Source organism: Equus caballus, chromosome X (assembly GCF_041296265.1).
Source record: "Equus caballus isolate H_3958 breed thoroughbred chromosome X, TB-T2T, whole genome shotgun sequence".
Taxonomy (NCBI): Eukaryota; Metazoa; Chordata; class Mammalia; order Perissodactyla; family Equidae; genus Equus; species Equus caballus.
The window spans coordinates 34,430,583-34,447,815 of NC_091715.1; the positions used below are offsets into that span (position 1 = coordinate 34,430,583).

General features: G+C 37.0%; 1 protein-coding gene across 23 annotated transcripts in view; it reads right to left on the bottom strand.

The window, feature by feature from the left end:
* The window catches only part of CASK (calcium/calmodulin dependent serine protein kinase), a 374,427-nt gene that overhangs the window by 19,465 nt on the left and 337,729 nt on the right, over window positions 1–17,233 (bottom strand). For 6 of the 23 annotated variants that reach the window (XM_005614084.4, XM_070258194.1, XM_014728812.3 and 3 more), the window contains 5 exons: window positions 16,150–16,218; window positions 13,420–13,488; window positions 11,983–12,018; window positions 10,113–10,309; window positions 6,228–6,343 (listed from right to left, as the gene is read on the bottom strand). In XM_005614084.4, coding sequence (XP_005614141.3) covers window positions 6,228–6,343; window positions 10,113–10,309; window positions 11,983–12,018; window positions 13,420–13,488; window positions 16,150–16,218 — 487 coding nt within the window. The remainder of the gene's footprint in view (window positions 1–6,227; window positions 6,344–10,112; window positions 10,310–11,982; window positions 12,019–13,419; window positions 13,489–16,149; window positions 16,219–17,233) is intronic. The other 17 variants (XM_001489920.7, XM_070258202.1, XM_070258203.1 and 14 more) reach the window with 3 other exon arrangements.

The following is a 17,233-nucleotide window of genomic DNA, read 5'->3' on the forward strand; positions in this document are numbered from 1 at the left end:
AAAACTTTCCTGAGGGGGATGAGCATTCCTGTTGAAGTTCAAGGTGGTCTAATTCTCACATACATTTGAAAAGTCTCACAAGAAGGCTAAAATCATGCATTTATGTCTCCTGTAATATTTTTCTGTGTAGTAATACCCAAATGTCGTCAGGCATACACTGAAATTTCTTTTTTTAAAGAAAATTGAATAAGCCCTGGATTTTAGGGGGGTTGAAATAAATTCAATAAAATTGATTCTATGGTGTAATAAAGGAATCTGGGATGCTTCAATCATTGAGAAAAGCTTCTACTCCCTGAAACAATATGGCCAAATGCTTTTGAATATCAGCTCAGTCCTTAACATTTGTGATCTTCCCAGTAGCAAAGAACCTTAAAATGCAAAATAGGATACCCTGGAATGCAGATCAGAAATAAACAACAAACAAAAGTATCATTCCCAAAATATTAAAAAAAAAAGAAATACAGTATGTTAAAATAAGGGTTAGTGCATGTTAATGGGTATTTGTACATTTGTTTTCTTTTGATAACTTGATTCCATAAAGGTTGGCTAAAAGTCTCTAAAGCATATTCTCTAGCAATAGCTAAAAACCAAGGAATGCTTTCTGTGTTTAGAATGGCAGACTCACAAAACCAAAATGAACATGAGGTTCTCCGCGTGGTAGAGCTAGCTACTCATGCTGCAATGGTAATGGAGTGACGAGAGTTGCAAAAATAAAAGCAGGAGTGCTGACAGCATTGCTTTTTATACCTATTGCCCTCTGAGTGATATTTCCATCAGGAAAAAGTGTGCTTATGAAAGAGGTGCATCCACAAGCTGATATATTTCAATATATAAAAATAATCAAGCATCTCACAGGACAGCAAGATGATGACAACACAAGTTTTCTGAGTGGTATACACATCCCTTTTCCTCTACAGAGCTCTAACTCCAATTCTACTGAATTAAGACTTGTCATTTTTTAAAACACATAAGAATGAGTTAGATATCAACAATCAACACCACAAACAAATGAACAGATATGTTACACATCAATATCTTAACCATAAATGAGTAGCATGAAGAGGTTACTCTGGTCTAAATGAAATGATTTCATGATTGTAGGATTGAGAAACAATAAAAAAAGATATTTTAAAATGAGACATACAAGGAATATAAGGAGAACACTTAAAGATTGAAGTTTTAAAGGTTTTGTTTGCTGATTTAAAAAAAAAGAACTTAATGAAAGGAAACCGTCAAAAACAAAGAGGCATAGTCACTCAACAGGTTACTTACATGCACAGAGGCCATTGGGAGTAAGACAGCATGAAAAATGTACAGGGGTCATTGAAATATGGCTTTTAATATATTAGTAAAATAAAAGTATAATATGCACAAAAGAAACTTTACCATGCAATATTCTAAACACGAGGCAAATAAATCACATTAAGAAACAAACTCATTTTAATAAAAATTCAACAATATCCTTATATAAAAGCCAGCGGGTTTTATATATACTAGCATATGCATAGAAATTTTGTCTGGGAATAGTTATAAGAAATCTTCTTCGGGGAGTGTAAGTGTGGAAACCTTTTGCTTTTCATTTTGTACCTTCCTATACTGTTTGCAATTTCTAATCACATGTGCCTATTACTTTTATTATTTTAAAAAAATGTCAACAGGGCAGTGAGATTATGGGCCACTTTTTGGTGTCTTTAGAGTTCTCTGTATTAAGGAGAAAAAAGTAATAGCTTTGTAAAGTCAACCATGCTAATTTGTGGTATTAAGCATAATTTAAACACACCAATGAATGGTATTGTAGAAATCCTCTGTGTTCATATGTACGTATGTAAATAGCGTATCTCAGGATATTTAAATACCACTGTTCAGGGTTCTAACATTTAAAAACATGAATTAATGAAGACTTTCTTTTTAAAGTTTACATTAGTAACTTGATCTTAAACTGGTTTTGGAAGTCCCAGGGCTGAGGAATCTCAATGCCTCAAGGGTATAGCTTTTCTAGCAGCACGACAGCACTTTTCACATCAAATTTACATGGCTAAAAATCTCTTATGCATTGCAGAGAATGTATTTGCTGTAAACAGTACACACACCACAATGAGATCTATTTCCAAGGCTTCAGAAATACTCTCTGGCATAGTTTACTCATATTATCGTGATTTCCTGGTAAGCTACTCAATATTCATGACACTTCTAAGTATTTAGGTAACTATTTTCCAGTTGAATTTTTTTCCATAAATAAGCCGTTAACATCGATTCCTTGTCTCAGTTTGAAAAGCTACAAGTATCTTCAAATACTGTAAAAACCTCCAACTAGAGAAGACATGGCACGCTGGTAACACTGGGCTGGGTGCACACTCAAAGGCTTGCAGCGGCCAGGCAGCAAATGTGTTTGAATGAGTGGGCCAGGTGCAAGAACGGAGCCGGGGGGGACGATGGGTCCTAGAGAATGAGTGTCCATCCAAAAGGGACATCAATAGCCCAGAGTCTTGAAGGGAGAAAGCGGGCCTAGTGTCACCACATCCTCTGTTCTTTCAAGGGAAAGCAGAAACTCAGATTTTTATGTTAAATATCTGATTTTCAAATGTGATAACTAATTAAAATTATTTTAAACACTGTGTGTGTATGGGGAAAAACAGAATTTATCTATGGGTCATACCCAGCTAATAGACTGCCACTTTATAATGTGAGATGTAGGTGACATAGTTTGAACAGAATTCTGCTTTAACTAGACGTGTGGAATTTCCTGGTGACAGAAATGGAAGGAATTAATTCTAGTATTATTGTTCCCATCAGTTCTAGATATCGATCAAGTTCCCATCCTTCATCTTTACTACAAATATAAGCAACTTCAGAATTTGATGATAAATTTTGAATCTTGCCATCGATATATGCTGAATTCTCAAAGATTTAAAGCAAGAAACAAAACATACGGCCCTTATTTTAATTGACTGAGGACTGGGGGAGATCCCCCACAGTATTTTACAATCAACTTCGGAAAAAGCCAGAAAAATCCTTCAGAAATATAGTTTGATTTGTGGCCCCTGAGCCCATTTGGTTAGTTCTTGGTATTAAAGAATACGATACATTAAAGTTCTCCAAGTATCTGCCTTGCTGATGGAGTTCAACAGTATTTATTTCTCTTTTAGAGCAGTTCTCTATAGAGGCAATGCTGCACATCAGGATGAACCACCATCACAGCTAAAGCAGAATAGCTGACACAGTCCTGGACTTCCCTTCTTGACAATCTCATCTCTTGCAAGGTAAAGGTAATCACTAAACAAATGGTTCTTCTGGACTTTATAATGAGTAAAATGGAAGAGCTGGTTGGTGAACGGGAAGAAACTTGAAGAGATGGTAACAGAAAGGCCTTGTCAGGCAGCATACTTCAGAAAGTCCAGGAAAAAAGCTGGGCATCTTCTCCTAACCAGAAAAACTAATAGGAGAGCTTATGAATGACGATTTTGTGGGAGAGGGAACCCTAACAATGGCATTCTAACTAGACAATCACAAATAAGCCTAAACACAAGTTCTACAAAGAAACTTGAGGGGCTCTGCAAGGACCTTATAAAAAGCTCAGACTTTCTATCAAAGGGCATGTAAGGAGGGTCTCATGTGCAGTGACAAATACTGACATGCAGAAGGAACTGTGAGCATGATGAGGAAGGCTCTGAGGCCCAGAGGCCACCGCTTAGGAAAATGCTGACGACGACAAAACAGTGCTGGTACTGAGTCTTCCCTCCTCGCCCTCCTCAGTTCTAAGTTTACCAGAACTTAGATAGGTCTCTGGTTTTGGGTAGGAGGTGTAATGTCAAGACGACAGAGAAAAAGCAGTTCTATTCCATCCCCATGAGGCTCCTGCCTTCTATATCAAGGGTGATACCCTTCAAACTTGATAGGCAATGTTTACCAGAGCCAAAGCCTGAGATAAGGGAAAGTAAATGAGTACTTGGCTTCATTAAATGATACCCATTTGTCAGGCCCAGTGATGAAAGAACCTGAGATCCACTGAATTTTAGAATTAGAAAAGATATCCTTGATTGACTAACCCAATTCCCTCATTTTGAGTCCCACAGGAGCCAAGTGATTTGCCCAAGTTGCACGGTTACTTAGGTGTACTAATTCCTGGTCCTAACTCAGGTCACCTATTAAGCTTACAGGTGCATCTGCAGGACCACTGAGCACCACCCATGATGAGTCAGAGAGAATGGGAACAATGGAAGATCAGAGAACGGGAAAAGCGAACTGTGGAAAACACCGGCTGCCAGATTGGATGCTAATTCTCTGGCAAAATTCTTAAGTGAATGATGCAACGGATTCTTCGTCAGAATTTAGAGATTCTAGTTTTTGAATCAATTGGCTTCTTATTTTCCCTCAGAACTGAATGAAATAGTGGCAAATTGAATCCTCATGTCTACATGCCCTCCATTAGTGGATTATAAAGCTAATGATGAATTGACAGCCTTAATCAGCCATTTCTTTGCTTTTCTAGGTTTAAATTAATTTTAATGCCATCCATATCTATATATCATTTAAAATTATTATAGGGGCCGGCCCAGCGGCGCAGTGGTTAAGTTCACATGTTCCGCTTCTCGGTGGCCCGCGGTTCGCCGGTTCCGATCCCGGGTGCAGACATGGCACTGCGTGGCAAGCCATGCTGTGGTAGGCGTCCCACATATAAAGCAGAGGAAGATGTGCACGGATGTTAGCTCAGGGCCAGTCTTCCTCAGCAAAAAGAGGAGGACTGGCAGTGGTTAGCTCAGGGCTAATCTTCCTCAAATAAATAAAAAAATTATTATAAACACTAAAACGTTTTATAAATATATAATGTCAACACATCTTGTGAGCCTGTCAGAAGCTGACGGAAATAAAAGGGACCATGGAGACTTGGCAAAAACCACTGACATTCCATGCTAAACAACATTCTGTTGATACTACAGTGAATTTCTTCAAACAGTACTACTCGAGCATTCATAGTTAATAGTTGCTAAATTATGTTTAATCTGCTTTAAATATTTCTTCCCTTTATAAAACAAAAAAAGCCATTATCAGACTAGTGCTCTGTAGTGGTACATAATCAGAAATGATATATTTTCTTGGAAATAAAAATTTAGTACAATGCAGCTAACATGAAGGAAAAGACTCCTCATTTAACTGAACCATTTAAAATGAACCCAGGTGGCCACTCACATTCATTCCGTATTATACACTATTTCAAAATGTTTACTTTTACTCTCTGATTAAGAAATGAACAATTAAGAGTCTCTACGTCATTTTTCCTAGTGAATACTAATAATACATTACATCCTACAGAGAGAAACATTATACTGGTAAATCAGGTATGCACGGTTGCATCCACCTGATGTTTTTTGCCACATGTTTCATTTTTGGACTTATTTCTGAAACCTTGGGAACTAATCTAATGCCAATGTTGGGGCTTGCAATTTCTCAGAAAAAGTTCCTTATAAAAAGAGTCATATTAAGAAGTTATTGAAAATAAGTAAATCCCACTCTGTATATCATCATGCACGTTCTTGAACTTAAGTGACATCCTGTGAGTCTTCTGGGAATTCTACTGCAATGACAGATCATGCTTTTTTGGTTATCATTTCAGTTTTTAGCAAAGGAGTGAATATTTTGACTTAAGTTGAATGAAAGCTTCTATATAGACAAACACTCCGTGAAGGGAAGGCCAAGATAATGTTCTTGGTCTCTTAGGAGCCAGGAAATACCATGAGGGAAGAAGATTAGTCACAGAAATGGATCAAACCAAATTAGTATCCAATGTCATTTGTGCTCTTTCAAACCAATCACCGAACCATTTGCAGCACAGCTCTTTGTTAAGAGTGCATCTTTGCCCTTAGAAACGTGTCATAGGGCCATGTCCAAGGGCTGGAGAGGAGCCAGGAGCCAAGAATCTTGGTGACTCAGCAAATGCTCAGGCTCTCATTTCTCAGGGGAGGACTTAATGTACTGGGTTCTTTTAAGCTCCAGAGAATACCATTTCCAAATGGTATTTTCTTCCTATAAAGTACAGCTCTGCAAAATATCTGGCACATAAGCAACGTAATAATTGAAGTTAGGGGTTTCTTAAAGTTTTTGCAAGCTGATGAAGATCCCATTGGTGGAAATTTTGGATAGAGAACTCTGAAGACTGAATTGAGATGTGACGCCTGTTTCAGTGTCTGAGCTGTGTAACCATCCTCAGTAACAGCTGTATTTTTCCCTACCTGCATTGTGCTTTGCCAAATATTTATCTTTGTACTGCTTCTTTTTCTTGCCAAACCAAGTACAGCTGGCCTGCTGCTCCTGTTTGGTCTTCTCCATGGCGATGCAAGCTACTCGCCTAGCACACAAAGAAAGAGAAAAAAACCCTCATGTGTATAGTTTTATGTTGATAAAACTGAAAAATATCATTCATTTGGAGAGTTTACATGAACCTGCATGAACATACTCCTCTCAGTTTTTTCAAATCATTCAGATAAAGGTTGCTCTTTGGCTTTCACGATAATTTCCTACAAGTATTTAAAAACACAGGTTTATAATAAAAAAACATTGTATTCCCTGAGCGTATACTAACTGGTAACACAGATGAGAAGCCTAATAAACATACGGTCATGACACACAGTGGAAGGAGCATGGGATTCTGAGTCGAGACAGGTCTAGTTTGCATCCTGGCTCTCTCTCTCTCATTAGCTTCAATCCATTTAGTGTTAGGTGCTTTTCTAGGGAATTTACATGTATTGACTCATTTAATCTTTCTATCGACACGTGAAATCGTGTCATCACTTTACAGATGAGGGGAATGAAGGACTGAGAGGTTAAGTAATTTGCCCCAAATCACACAACTAATAAGTGGGAGAGTGAGGACAGTCTGGCACCAGAGCCCATGCTCTTAGCCAGTACCCTCCATTGGCAAGTTCCCTAACCTCTTGGAGCCTCTTGGATGGCTGTAATAAAGGATTAGGACAAAAAACATAAATAACATCCCTAGTACAGTGGTAGCCACAGTAGATGCTTAATAAATGCTTAATAAAAATGCTTAATAAGATGCTTAACAAAAAAGTAAACTACTACTACATGGCGATTCTAGTCTAAGATAGAAAAAAATGCTATGATTAAATCCACAGTTAGAATTACAATCAGAAAATTATAATTTTGTTCTACATGATTATAGTATTCAGCACTGGTAACATATATACAAATGTTGTTACAAAGTTGCTCTCTTAGGTTTAGTCTAAGCAAATACTTGCCTTTCAGGATATTGCCACAGAAAGTTTTGCTTACTTAAAGATTTTGCTTGTGGGCCAACCACAGGTCCCTGAATGAGTCACATATAAGGAGAATCCAAAATCACTATCAGAATGCCATACAATGCTATTGAAAATGATGTCATTTTCCAGTGAGGCTGTACTGATTTACACTCCCACCAGCAGTGTATGAGAGCTCCTATTGTTCCACTTCCTTGTCAAACTTGGGATTATCTGTCTTTAATTTTAGCCACCATGGTGGGCAAGTAATGGAGTAACATTGTGTTTTGAGTTTCCATTTCACTGATTATTAATGAGACTGAGGACTTTTTCATGTTTATTGGCTGTTGGATTTCCTCTTTTGTAACCTTTATTTTTTTGCAATAAACTGAACATATTTAAAATGTACAGTTTCAGTTCTGACATATGCATACATCCCATGAAACCATCACTACAATCAAGATAACAAACATTTTCATCACGCCAGGAATCTCCTTATGCCCCTCTGTAATCCCTACCTTCCACCTCCGGATCCCCAGGCAACCACTGTCACTATAGATTAGTTTTGCATTTTCTGGAATTTTATATAAATGGAACCACACAGTATGTTCTCTTTTTTGCCTGGAAACTCAGCGTAATGATTTTGAGTTTCATCCATATTGCTATGTGCAGCAACAGTTCATTCCTTGTTATCGCTTAATAGTATCCCATTGTACGGATATGCCATCATTTGTTTATCTATATACCTATTGATGAAAGGTTAAAAAAATTTTAGCCATTCTAGTAGGTGTGTGGCCACTGAGTTTTTGTTACCGCATTTTTTGTTCTTGGAAGTTCCTTTTGTTTCCTTGTGGCCCTGGTTATTTTGACTTGCTCGTCACTGCCCTTGACAAAGTTTATGTGGCCGGGTTAGGAGGAGCTCTAGGATGTAAGCGTTCTCCTTCAGAGACTTTCTTTCTGTTTATAACAGATATTCGAAACTATTAGTAAAGGGAAAACCTCAAATCAAACGCATGGCTGGAGTTTCCCTGGGTGCAAATCCATTCAAAGTAGGCTGGTGGCCACAAGTTTTTCAGGGGAACTTTGTTCTCCTTTTACTCTTGTCTTTTGCTTTGCCCAGTGACAAGGCAGTCTTCTCTACAGTCCCTTGGTGGTGAAAGGCGGTAAGGGGCATGCTTAGCTGTTTGCTCTTCACTTGGGGGAACAGCCTTTTGCAGTCCTAATGATGTGGGATGGGTCTCCTAACAGAATCCCCTGCTGGTACAGGCCTCAGGCTTAACCTTGGTTCTCTGGCAGAGAAGTTTTCGATAACAGAAATGCCCTCCTGGCAAAACGGGTCAATTTGTACTCTAATTTTGACCCCTCTGATTAATGGCTTTCATATAAAAGTTGGTCACTGAGTTCCCCAATATGTCTTCAGCTACTCAATGCTTTTAAGGTAATTTTCAAAAGCATATTTTCTGCAGCACTTTTCATTGTTTTCAGCAGGAGGATTGATTCCAATAACCTAGTCCACCTTTACAGGAAACAGGAAGCAAATATGGTTTTTCCACTGCCATTTCTCAGGATTCTTCCAGAGGACTCAAGTTCTAGGTATTGGAGAGACATGATTTATACTGATGATCTGACTGGGGAGAAGAGGTCTGAAATCTACATAGTTATTTTCAATAAATGCTTACAACGCACGGCAACATTCAGGAACACATTTTGTAAAACATAAATATCAGTAATAATAGCATCATCAAAGTGACTGAGAAATCACTTTACTCCTGCTAATGCTTCAACTGTTTCTTGAAGATCAGGCTGAAAGACAATGCCAGATGGAAGGCTGCTACTTCCTCTATCTGCGCCTACGATCCTTAATTCCTTGGTAAAATGATGGCATCTGAAGCTATCAGCTCCAACATTCTAAATTTAAGAATATTTCTGGGAAACATGGGATAGCTGAAAGAGGCAATCAAGCAAAAGAGATTAACTGGAAAATCCCTTTCATTAGTGAGAAAAATGAGTGAAAAAATAGTTATAAATATCTGTGGACTCAGTGCCTTTGGTCTCTTAGCTAGGGTCAAGTGTTTTGGGAGGAACTAGCACAACGTCTAATGGTTGTTATTTTTTCTCACATGAAACAAAACTCAGACATAAAGTTCTCTCTTTTGCACTAGATTTCTGATATACTGCCTAAGTACCAACAAAGGTAAACTCATCAACATTTTTCAAAAAATAGTTCAACTAGGCAAACTGTAACAATAATAGCAGAAACAGATTTAAGCAAAATATATAGTAGTCTGTGACTCCCCTTCTTTCAGTTAAAAACAATGTCTGAAAACTGTCTGACTTCAACTTGCTTTCAAAGCTTAATCTTTCTAATAGACATACATTTTTAAGACCTGGTAAGGTAAAGAATGAAGCTTCTGACTGCCTTTTACTTCTAATAGTGAAACACAGTTTATCTTCAAATACCCCGAGTGACACTGAATCACTGCATTTGAGTTTTTTGCTGGTGATGGAGTGGGACAGGGGTGGTGAGAGCACGCAGAAGGGCAAGCAGAGGGTACATTTAAAAAAAATGCAATTCTAAAAGGACTGAAACAGCATATAGGAGCAGAGGGCTCTGCTGAGAGACCGCGACCTGAGGCTAGTCACTCAACGTCTCTCTGTATTTTCCTCTCCTTACATGTGAAACCGACACCTGGCTCTCTAAGTAGGAGGCTCACCAGATGCTGTGGATGACTAATTTGAATTTTGTCTGCCTACTAGAGCAAGGAAGCTATCAAACAAGTTTTATACTACAAAACAATAACATAAAATTGAAAAATGGTGGGCGGAGCCTCATTTTTATTACAAAACAAAACAACAAAAACGTACCATTCCTGAAGTTCAGGAGAAGGAATGAGACCTGCAGTTCCATTTTTGGAGTTTTCCAGTTTACCCTGCCACCAATTGTGATCATCCTTACTAATAATCTGGATAATGTCACCAACTCTGAATCGAATGCCAGCTTCTTTGCAGGGGATGAGGTCATCCTTGGCTGGATCATATTCAAATTGTGCTCTTACATAGATCTATAAAACAGGAGTTTGTAAGAAAGGATGCCATGGTGATATGAAAGAGAACAGCTCTAACCGAATAACCACACACCAACACTTACAATACAAACAGGACATTAGATGGTGAAAGGAAAAACGATGCATGGAAATACGACACAAAAAACTGCTACCACTAGAAACAATGTACTGCCTTTGATGTGTACAGATTCAAATCTTTGCTGTTTTTATTTGGAGGGAACGCTTAAGATACTTAATAAAAATAAGGACTTAATTTCTGCTTTTACAGTAACAGAATAGGCCTATAATTATAGAGAAGTACGCCTACCATTTTTAAATCTGCGTATATTTAGTTGATGTTATGGATAAGTTGTCATGATCATGTGGCAGCCTTTAAGCCATAAACACAAGCATTCAGGGTAGGTTTTAACTCTAAAGCAGTACATGATATAAAACTAGCAAGAACCCTGTGTTGGTATCTTACTGTAAAATGCCTACATGACAACTGGCAGTGTGTCTACACACTGCTGATAAACTGAAGTGTAATTCAATTTTTTAAAGCATTTAAAAAAATAGTTTTATGTTTTAAAAAGGATTTAGGTTTAAATCTGTATTTTACTCTTAGAGAAGAAAAACGAATTTGAATCCTAGGTTTGCCAATGTAACACCTGAAATCAGCAAAGAGCTTCAAGAACACATTTGAGTTCAAGGCTCTCAATTTTATGATATGTAAACGTAATTAGTAAATATTAAAAGAGAAAACAGATTAGCATACAATGGGTTACCATATGGCAGCATTTTACAAATTACTGGATTTCTAAATGCTTTAAAATAAGGTGCTAGATATATCCAATGCTGCGTCAATTATGCAGCCTTAAGACAAAACTGTGGGTGAACTTTATCAGCCGCTAATTTATGCAAATCTTAATTCCAAATCTGATTATTTTTTAATACATTTCAAGAAAAATCCCATAAAAATTCTATTTCTTGAAATTAAATTTGAATATTAATGTATAAGTCACTGTAAAACCAACCTGAAGGCATTGGAACTATTGTGTGATTATTCTGTTTTTCTTTTCAGAAATCCAGCCCATAAAATTAACAAGTCTCTGCATTTGCACCTAAAATCCATACTTTAAAGTGCTGGCAAATAGAAAGTTACTTGCTAGTGGTAGGCAGCACATAACTTTTCATGTTTGAACCAACAGAGTCATATTAGGACGTAAAGCCAGGATATCTATGTTCTTATTTTTCATTGCAAATGGCTTTTAGAAATATACATGCAAATACAAATTAAGAAAAACCCTTCAAATTTCAGAAAACTATTGCTTAAAAATGTTCATCAGCATGTACATTTTAGTTTTTCTTGGAATTCTAAGAATTTTGTAACCTTTTAAATTATTTTCCACCCCAGAGGCAAGCCCATAAGACCCCCAAAGGCTGAATTCTTAACCATCAACACAAAATTATCAGGTTGAAATTACAATAACCATCACAGCTACAAAGATGTGAGGAAAAAAATCTTTATAGAGAATTAGTCATGTGTAATGTGTTAAAATGAAATGGTACAAGCTCTCAACGCTCAAATGTTATGGTCCAAAATGCAGGCATTATGGGATGGAAAGGGTTAATAAAGGATTGGCTATTAGCAGCTCAGTTTAGAGAAGTTTCTATAGAGGATATCTATTCACCTGTCGTCCTTTTGGTTGGGTAGTTGATGGCAAGTCCTGTAGAATAAAGCCAACCCAGGAGAAAAATTTTCATTTACTTTTCAAGAGTACAAGGTAATTTGTGTGTTCTGTTACAATATGGTTAAAAAATGAGCTAGATTTAAGTTTAAATAGATAATATACATTATTCCATTTCTCAGAAATGTTGAGTTATCAAAAAAATCAAACCCAGGCCATTTAGCAGCAAGCTGAAGAAAGCAGGTCAGTTTAAGCAGAGAGAAAATGTGTTCTTAAGAAACAACTCAGCATCTTCAACACAAAAGCCACTGCAAGTGAAATAGCCTATTAAAAAAACCCCAAAAAACTAGAAGAGCTGTTTGTTGCCCTTTTCAACTTAGTCACTGCAACCATTTAGATTTTGAAAAATTCAATGGCTATATGAATATTCACCATCTTAAAAGTATTAAATGTTAATTGCTATAAATGAGTTCCTCTGGTAGCCTATTTTGAAGTCAAAAATAAAAATCATAGGAAATTTTCTTCCATGATTTCTCTTACTGATATCAGTCCATTTGAGATAATCTCTAAATTATTTAAAATTTTACCTGATAAAAAAGTTGACATATTTTTAAAGGGCAAATCAGGAGTCAGGAAAAAAGCGATACTGCTTCATTATTAGAATTCTCAATAATTTAACAGCAATATGGGCAACTTAGAGAAGATTTTGTTACCCCAGAATATTGCACACCTGCACCTATAAGTGCTTCCATTTGTTTAAATAAATGAAAAATAATTCTTTTTATATTCCAAAATGGATAGTTCTGAAAAAAGTGTAAAATTCCAAGTTCAAGTCAAAATATAAAGTACTTTGTGTTAAAGATGTGATAACAGCGTGGCTTAAGTGCAGTTTGAAGCCAGTTCCTTTTGCTTTTCATATCCAGGCAAGGCTTATAATTCACAAAAATATGTGCACGTACCACAATAACAGAGGGCACACCAATTCGTAAACTTAGATAGCGGAAACTAAAACATGGTGCTGATATCACTCAGAATAGACAACTACAAAGCCCGAGAATACCCAAGTGCCTACTCTGCAAAATCCTTAAATTTATCTTTCTCAAATTAAAAAAATATGTAGAAATTTCAACAAATTTCCATTTACATCCTTTGCATAAGTTTGAGCAAAGTCATCAATACTAGTGGGGTGATACAGAAACATTTTGAGAATGACCAAAATAGTCTTGAACTATAATTCTTTAAATTCAACTAATGAAAGAGATTTTTAATGAGAAGAAAAAGTTGAAAAAGATTTTCCAGGAGTAAACTGCATTGTAGCTGTAGTAGCCTTGTATATCGGCAGAAGACAATATTTCCACTGAACACATGTAACTAGAACACTCATGGCAGGTGGCACCAACAAAATTGTCACACTTTGCTGTGTGGAGCTAGAGTTCTTACCGAAACAGAATTGTTAGTGCTGCTATGACCATTAGCTGGGGACTGTCTGGAAGTGGAGGGGGAATCTCTCTGAAATAAGACACAAGGTTCATTAACACAGAACACTGGCACAGAAACAGAGATATTCACATCAACAGTCACAACCACAGTCCGACAACCATTTCCTTTGAGGTTTTAGCTGTAAAGGTGCCATACTAACTGACTTGCAGGATTTCACAGAAGTACGAAAAAAATTGTGCAATTTGAAGATTCACATACTGTAAGTGATGACTGTGTCATTCATTAATCATTGCTTTTCTGTCTCCAACATTCTACAACTTTTGCTTTTAAATATTTAAATGAGACCCAGAAGAGTGACTTGATATTAAAATCCTACCAAGTACTGTAAATTGACAAATATTACTATAAAATTATTTTGCTGAAGATCCCAACTGCCTAATCTTTATTAAAAATTAGGTTTGAAAAGTATTTAAATAATTTTTAGGTACTTCAGTGTCAAAAATTACTGAATGACTCAATTTGCAGTGAAACGAACCTAAAAAAAAGACTTCTTATGTGGTAATCACCTTAGAATCTTTCTAGGACAAATATTACTAGTAAGAGTAAAAAGATACATACATAGCAGAGAAGAAACCTTTATTCTTTAGATCACTTTAGCAGATTGATTAAAACAAAATCTCGAGCCTCTAAAAATATTACATTTCTGGCAAAGATCCCAGGAGCCACAGCCACTCTCCTTAGATCCAGGCTCCTCCACTGCACTCCCTATACTATTTGACACACTCAGAATCCTTTCCAGGCTCCATTCCCTTATTGTCCAAATCAACTTTAATGATAAGAAGGAGAGGAAGAAAATAAGTATTTTTAAATTTTTGGTTAAATAGAGTTCTTTGAAACCTTTGAAATGTGTATGTCTGCTCAAAAGACTTATTTTTCTAGAAGATTTAAAGAAAACTTCTGGGACTTGTTAGCCTTTTAAATAACAGGATCCCTTAGATGAGCATTCTCAAACATTAGTGAACAGATCGATCTCTAGGTGCCACCCCCCAAGAGACTCAAGTCAGTAGGGGCAGGGGTCCCCTCTTTTACCAAGGGTCAGGGGGATGCTGATGCAGGTGGCCAGAGAGTCTTTCTGTGGGAAGTATTGCCCTAGCTGGGAAAAGTTCAACCACAGGCTTGAATTCTGCCAGAGCACAGGAGGGTCAAATAGGTTGGGGGTGGGGCTAGGAGGAGAGTATTACTTTTTCTACTATTCAGAGGTAAAGAAGGTAAGAGGGGGGCTCTTCTTACTCGAGAGCATAGAATTTACATGTGTAATACTGTTCTCATCCCAAAACTAGTTCAACCACTTAAAAAACACAAGTGAAACTTATATTAATAACTAACAGTACCTTCTGTTAGTTAGCCAAAAAGACAAAAATCAATCATATTTACTAAATTTCTTCAATGATGAGAAGTGGTATGAGGACCATCTGTGATTTTAGATGCTTTAAATAATGTTTTAAAATGCTTCATAAAATGTACATGTGACATCCTCTCTTTCCCAGCAAGGATTGTGTTCTAGGTAAGGAATTTCAAAACTATGAATCCTGGAGCAGAAGCAGTTCTCCATTTTCTTTTCAAATATAGTATTAATTGAAGTTCCATAAAAATCCACCAAGAGGAGCTCAAGACCTGACATAACAGAAACTCCAATTGCCATGGCTCACTAAAAATACACTTGACAAAACTACAAATTCTTATATTTATCTTGAAGCCAGATTTTTCTTGTGAAATTTAGAGCATTACTAGAGAGTGGAAGAAGCATTATAATTTCTCCCTCGACTTCTCCTAAGTACAAATTCAATTTTCTAGATGAGTTCCAATAAGTTACCTGTCAGTCTTAAAACTTAACTGTAGGAAATGTGTACTTCGTGTTGATGTACACATACTTGGAAGATGCACATGAAAGAACAAGCTTCAAAAAATAAAACTCAAGCCAAATGTGCAATGACCAAAGATGATACCATTTATGCCAGTTTGTATTTCCAAATATAAAAAGAATAGATTTTTGAATCTCATTTAATAACCAACATAAAACTGAATAATATAAGTTGGAAAAGCTACAATTTCGATAGGATAAGCCTATTGTATGAAAGAAACTTTGGGGTTGTATTACTCTAGAAAATTTACTTGTTTACGAATCACATAACATTCCAAATTTAAACAATTTCATAGAAGGTTGCAAAAACCTATATTCCTTTAATAAAGTCAGTTATCAATTCCTCAAGGACTTAATATCCATCTAGAGACCTGTCACAGTTATTTGAACGACTCTATCTTAACAGAAATGATCGCTTCTCAGATTCTTGGAAAGAAGAACTGTCTATGAGATTTATTAACAAGGGAAGTGAATGTACTTCCTGGAAATATTAATGCCATTACGATCTTCATTTTTTTCCTAAGAAACTTCATTTACTCTTTATTAAGCCTTATGTCATTATTTGTAGCTTCTCTACAGTTCGCTTCGATTCCAGCCTGCACAAAGTTCAAGTGCTGAGGAGATCCCCATGGAAGTAGGGCTGAGTAGGTGGATGGGACCTACTCTGTTCCGTTATCTTTGTTGTAAAATTGGTGTGCAGTGATCAACAGCACAGGCAGAAACAATTTCCCAGAAAGCCAAAACATTCAGCCATCAGCAGACAGTTAGTTAAGAGCCCAGAGGAGACAGAGCTTCGTTAGAGCTATTACCTCACAGGACGATGACTGAGTGCGGTAACTTGGCACGATCTTGAAGGTAATACTCCCCCGCATTTCCCGCTGGAGGAAGAAAAAAGGAGACTCTTAACCAACAAATGTTGCACAAAAAACCGCGTAAGAAACCACTCAAAATGTGTGGGGGCAATTAATGCAAGCCAGCTGAGAGTGCATGGGCCTAAAATGAAACTGAGTTACAAAGCAGGGATCGCTCACAGTAAACAGTAGAAGTCGTTCCTGGGAGAAGCCTTGCAAAGTCAAGGCTGACTGCCTTGTTCACACAGCAGTGGTGTAACAGACCTCCAACGGTCACTGTTTTATAGACATGAATACAAAAACCTCTCAGTGACATGTCTTTCAAAAGTGAATATAAATTGAATCGAACAGTAGAACAAGCAATTACATAAAAATTATATTTGGTAGGCTACATTACCATGTGCACTCCATAAAATTTACTTTTTATTTCACAATTTTGGCCTTATGTTTTTTACTGTAGTGAGTCTGCGGTGCGTATTTCACACTTAATAGATATTCATAGCATGGGAGGCTGCCACATTGCAGTGGGAAGAAGGTCCAGGATCAGAGGTCCAAGACACCTTCCTCTGCTCGTCAGAGCCTGTCATTTTGCTAAAAAAAAAAAAAAAAAAATCCAAAGCCGAATTTGAACACATATTTTGGTTATGTACGGTCAAAAATGGCCTGCCCTACTGTGACTTTCCTACCCTCTGTGCTCTAGAGAGATCCAATACAGCTGACTATGACTCAGCTAAACCGGAAAGAGGTTTCTGACATGGCTGATGTCAGCAGAGCTGAGGTCAGTGAGAAACTAGTTCACATGTATGCACAACTGGAAAGGTTTTCTTTAAACATCTGCTGGATAAGAAACAGGAGATGAAGGATGAAAGGAGAGTATTAAAGCTCACACTGCTAAAGATGGGCAAAATGTTTCCAAACTCTGCTGCATGTAAACATCTCCCTAGTTGTCAGTTCTTAGGAATGTTGTATAAATTCAAGTCCAAACAAACGATGGTACCAGAAATACTCTGATTATAAAAGAATATCCCTTATTTGTGTATTA